The sequence below is a fragment of the Gorilla gorilla genome, chromosome 15, assembly GCF_029281585.2.
Source record: "Gorilla gorilla gorilla isolate KB3781 chromosome 15, NHGRI_mGorGor1-v2.1_pri, whole genome shotgun sequence".
Lineage (NCBI taxonomy): Eukaryota > Metazoa > Chordata > Mammalia > Primates > Hominidae > Gorilla > Gorilla gorilla.
The window spans coordinates 93,880,698-93,885,387 of NC_073239.2; the positions used below are offsets into that span (position 1 = coordinate 93,880,698).

The 4,690-nt window shown below is 62.1% G+C and overlaps 1 protein-coding gene across 1 annotated transcript; it reads right to left on the reverse strand.

Annotated features, from left to right (window-relative positions):
- Window positions 1-411: 411 nt before the first annotated feature.
- Window positions 412-3,668, reverse strand: IRF2BPL (interferon regulatory factor 2 binding protein like). Its single transcript, XM_031001968.3, has one exon. It carries the CDS (start codon window positions 3,636-3,638, stop codon window positions 1,263-1,265), a length of 2,376 nt encoding a protein of 791 aa, XP_030857828.3. The 5' UTR covers window positions 3,639-3,668; the 3' UTR covers window positions 412-1,262.
- Between the last annotated feature and the right edge of the window lie 1,022 nt (window positions 3,669-4,690).

Below are 4,690 nucleotides of genomic sequence, written 5' to 3' on the forward strand. Positions count from 1 at the left end.
TCTAAGAAGCAAAGCATCCTAGCTTTTCTCCTAGACTTTTTCGCCCACTTGTCAAGTCACCAGCTGCACTGGGTGTCAGCCTATGTTCACCGCCACAGGGCGAGGCACCAGAAAGCATTCTTGACAATGCCATTTGCAGCTGGGCCCGCATCCGGGGGAAAATAGAGATGCTGAAGAGTAAACCGAAATCGCTTAGTCAGCAACTGTCGCCTCCCCAAGAGGTGAATGTAAATAGCCTGGTACCGAGGGGGAGGGGCAGCAAGGCAGCACAGGGCCTTTCCCACAGGCTAGCTCCCAGGGCTTTCAAAAGCACTAGGATTTTCATTCTATACTGGAGGTAGGGAGGGTGTCCCCTACGTCGGAGTTGCATGGCCTTAGCCCTAGAAAGACAAAATTGCTGACTCAGCGCAGTTAATATCAATTGAATTTATTACAAGTTACTAAGCTCCAAGGCACATTACAGTGTTCTGTTAACTACAGAAATGTATAAAGGACAAACAGAGCAGATTCTCCATGTCTAGCATTTCGCTCTACTGTTCAAAAGCATCCGTGCATCAATAAAGCAAAAACAAAACAACACGTGTAGATCCAACACATTCAGGTCAGTAGAAACAAACCAAAACATTTTCCCCTCACAAACTTGCAACAAAAAACACCCCATCCCCCCCCGACACCCCCTTACCATTTTGCAAACAAAACAGAAAAACAAAACAAAACAGAACAAAATAAAGTGAAGACTTCAACACTTGGGGCAGTTTAGAAGGAAGCTTTCACCATTTTATAGCTTTTTTTTTTTTTTTTTTTTTTTTTTTTTTAGGCAGCAACACTGGCCTTGGCAAAAAAAAAAAAAAAAAAAAAAGTCTTTTTCTTTTGTGTGTGTTTTTCCTTTCAGAGAGTGCATAACATTTACAAAAATACACACCAGCAGCAGTCGTTGCTAAGGGCTATTAATTCTGTACCTAGGCAAACATTCTGCCACCAAATAAATGCTAACGATATGATGCAAATGACCCAACCAATACTATACTGCTTAACACAAACCAGCTTATCCTTCAAATGAAGAAGTTACATACCTGTTTCAAAATATAGAAACATACGACGAAAATAATGTCTATACATAAGACTAACTTTTTGCAGTTTCGTTATATTCACAATTCTACACCTTGGGGGTGAGGGGAGGGAGGGTCGAGTTGGGTTGGGGGAGGGGCCCTCAGGATTGGAGAGGAGCTGGTCTAGGGCAAAGGAGGTGGCTGCCCAGTGGTTCAAGGGTCTCTCTCCTTTTTCACTTTAACATCCCCAGCTAAGATAGTCGCGATTTCGCCCTGCATGAAGGCCCAAGGTACATTCGACCCGACTAGGGGGCATTTCTCTCCGCTGGGGCAATACACCTCGCCAGTGGCCCCCTGGGCCTTGATACTCTCTCTAGAGCAAGGGAAGCAAAATTTGTGGCTGGGGACCGAAGGGCACTGAACGAAATGCGTGTCCTCCAAACGTTCGTGGCAAATGGTGCAGCAGAGGGGTCCGCTGTTGGCCATGGGGGAATCCGGAATGTTTTGGGGGTGCACTTGGTCCATGCCCGGGTGGGCGCTAGGCGGCGGGGGCGCCACCTGTAAATTCAGGTCCCCGTTACGTGATGCCAAGCGGCGCTGCCCCGGCACGGAGGCCGGCGAGACTGGGCTGCTGCTGTTGCGCCGCGCGGAGGCAGTGGTAGAGTGCACGGAACTGCCATCCTTGGGCGAGTGCGCTGTGCCCAGAGTATCTGCCACCGACATGAGAGCGGCCATGGGGGACGGACCGTTCTGGGGGGCTGACTCAGGTGGGGTGGTCCGGTTGGAATGGGGTCCCAGAGGTGGGGGCGGCGGAGGCGGACCCCCTGCCGCGTGCCCCGGCGCCGCGAAGCCCCCGGCGGACATGGTGAGCTTCAGCGCCTCGCTCTGGTTCGCCATCCACTGCTGCCTCTGCTGTTCCTCGCCCAGCTTCAGCGCGCCCTCGGCTGAGTCCGGGGGCTCCGGAGAGGCCTTTCTCTTGCGCAGGCTGGCGGCTGCGCCCCGGCCCGACGGCGCGGCGGGCGGCAAGGCCCCGGTCCCCGGGGGTGCGCTGGGGGCGCGGCTCAGACTCACCAGAGCAGTGGGCAGCATGGGACAGCTAGCGTCCAGGTAGGGCTGGGGCAGCATGTCGGCGCCGGGCACGCCCTCCTTGAAGAAGCGCACGGCTTCGGGGAGCAGGTCTCCAAGCAGGCGCCAGTCCCCGGAGCCGTGCTTCTTTTCGTACTCCAGGTATTTGAAACCCGAGGATAGGCCCCGGCCGAAGTCCTTCATGCAGTCTTGATACATCTGCTTGGCCACACCAGATGCACTGGAGTACACGTTGCCCGAGCCCGTGGGGTACTCAATGAACAGCTTCAATTCGTAGTCCATGCCGGGCTTGGAGACGGCGTCGAAGGCGAAAACGCGGCCCAGCAGCGAGTGGTCCTTCTTGAAGCGAACCTCGTAGGGCGTGCAGCCTGCTAGCGTGAGCAGCGTGTCGCGGACCATCTTGGGCTTGTTGGCCCACTCCTCGGCGCGGTTGCGCAGGCTCTCGCTCAGCTCCGCCAGGGCCTCGGCGTTGCGCTGCTTCTCCTTCAACTCGCGCTCCTGGTCTGTGCTCGACACCGAGCCGGGCCTCTTACCACCAGCACCCACGCCCACCTCTGCCACCGACGAAGACGTCGAAGACGACGCGGAGGACGACGTGGCCGATACACCCGGGGTACCCCCGAGACAAGCGGGGCCCCCAGGAGCCCCTGGGGGAGCAGGCGTCGGGGGCCCACGGCTGCCCAGGGCGTGGGGAGGGGGTGGGGGGAGTACCGCAGCGCTGGCCGGGCCGTTAAGCAGCGTCTGCGGTAGCAGATTGGGGGGCACGGTGAGCTGGGGGCCTCCGCCACCCCCCGGGTTGGGCAGCCCCGTAACCAGCCCACCGTGCGTTCCACGCCGAGACGCCACCGACGCCGCCGCTGAAGACGAATTGGGGCTCTGACGGTTCAGCTCTGGGGGTCCCTCCTCTGGTGTTGGTTTGGGGAAGCCGTTTGGGCCCCCCAGGCCGTTGGGCAGTCGCGCGGTGTGGCTGCTACTTCCCAGGCTCACCGGCGGCGGCGGGTACTCGAAGCGGCTGCGCTGTTCCACCGCAGCGGCGGCGGCGGCGGCGGCGGCGGCGGCAGCGCTTAGGCCGTAGCGCTCCAGGCCAGACGGGGCCGCCAGCACCGCAGGCTTGCTGGAACCATCAACGTGGTTGAGCTGTTGTTGTTGCTGCTGCTGCTGCTGCTGTTGCTGCTGCTGCTGCTGCTGTTGCTGTTGCGCGGCGGCGGCGGCCGCCGCTGCTGCTGCTGCCGCCGCCGCCGCTTCCTTAGCCGACAGGGCCACTGTCTTGACCCCGACGGGCGGCGGCGGCCCGGGGGAGCGGCCGTCCTGGAAGCAGCCGTGCGCCCGCTTCAGCTGGCGCGCTGTCTCGATCACGAACTCGATGCGATCGGCGCCCTCGTAGTTGACGCAACCGCGGCATACGGGTTCCGAGAAGTCCCAGATCATGGCCCAGGGCATGCGGGGCAGGTCGCACAGGTAGCAAGATTGTCTCCGGGACGAGGACACCTGCGCCGCCGACATGATGCCTGTCCTGGGGAAGGTAGGCCCCCGCCCGGGCTGTCTCCGCGGCGCCTTCTCCTCCGGGAGGACTGGCCGGCTGGGGAGGGAGTCCGACTGCGGGGGAGGGAGGAGGGGGGGCGAGAAAGTTCTGCCCCAGGGGCTGGAGGGAACGCGAGTCTCCACCGCCGGCGCAGCGCCTCGCCGTGGGGGCTCCACCGCCCGGGCAGCGGACGGGTTCAGCCCTCTCTTCGCCCCCACCTCCTACTGCGGTTGACTCGTCGCGAGGGGAGCTCAGGCGCCTTCTTCCTGGTGCTGCAGACTTGAGCTGGAAGCTCCCGGCCCGAGGGGAGGGGGCGAGGGTGCCCGGTGCTGGCCGCCGTTGCCTCTTGGCCCCCTCCCCGGAGTGGCTGGTGCGTGGAAGCTCGAAAGGGGCTGTCTCTTCCTCTCCCCGGGGGCCCCCCTACGAGCTGCGTCCTCTCCCCGACGGGCCCCCTGGGGCGAGGGCTAGAGGGTTCAGTGCCACCCGGTGCCCGGGTCCAATCTTGCTGAAGCCGCTGCTTCCCCGGAGGACTGGGGGAGGGGGTGGCAGCCGAGAAAGGACCTTCTCCCCTCCGCAGCGTCGGCCGTTCCGCTGGCGGCGACTGGGTTTGCACCCCGGAGGGAGCCGCCGCGGCCACTGCTTCCAGGACGCACGAGAGCAGAGGAGAGGAGTGCACGCACGCAGGCTCCCGCCGCCCCCAGGCCTGGCCGGCGCCCGGGCCGCCGCGGCTGGCGGCGCTCACGTTGGCTGCAGGGCGCTCGCGCGGCGCCTCGGCCCGGGTCGCATCCCTTCCCGCTCGTGCTCGCGCTCGCCCGGAATGTGGGGTTGTGATTGTTACTCTACGTTCCGGAGGCGCGTCTCGGCGCTCCTGCTCCGGCTGCGGCTCGCGCTGTCCCCGGCTTGGCCGCGCGGGATGCCGCCCGGGCGGAGCGCTGACGTCACCGCCATGCTCTGCACCAGTTCTTCCCCCTCCCCTTTACACTTCCTCTGTGGAGCCCACTTGTTGCTCAGGAAAGGCGCATGCGCGGCAGGA

What these genes read in the sequence shown, in the direction of transcription:
- IRF2BPL (XM_031001968.3), bottom strand. Translation starts at nt 3,638, where the DNA reads ATGTCGGCGGCGCAGGTGTCCTCGTCCCGGAGACAATCTTGCTACCTG.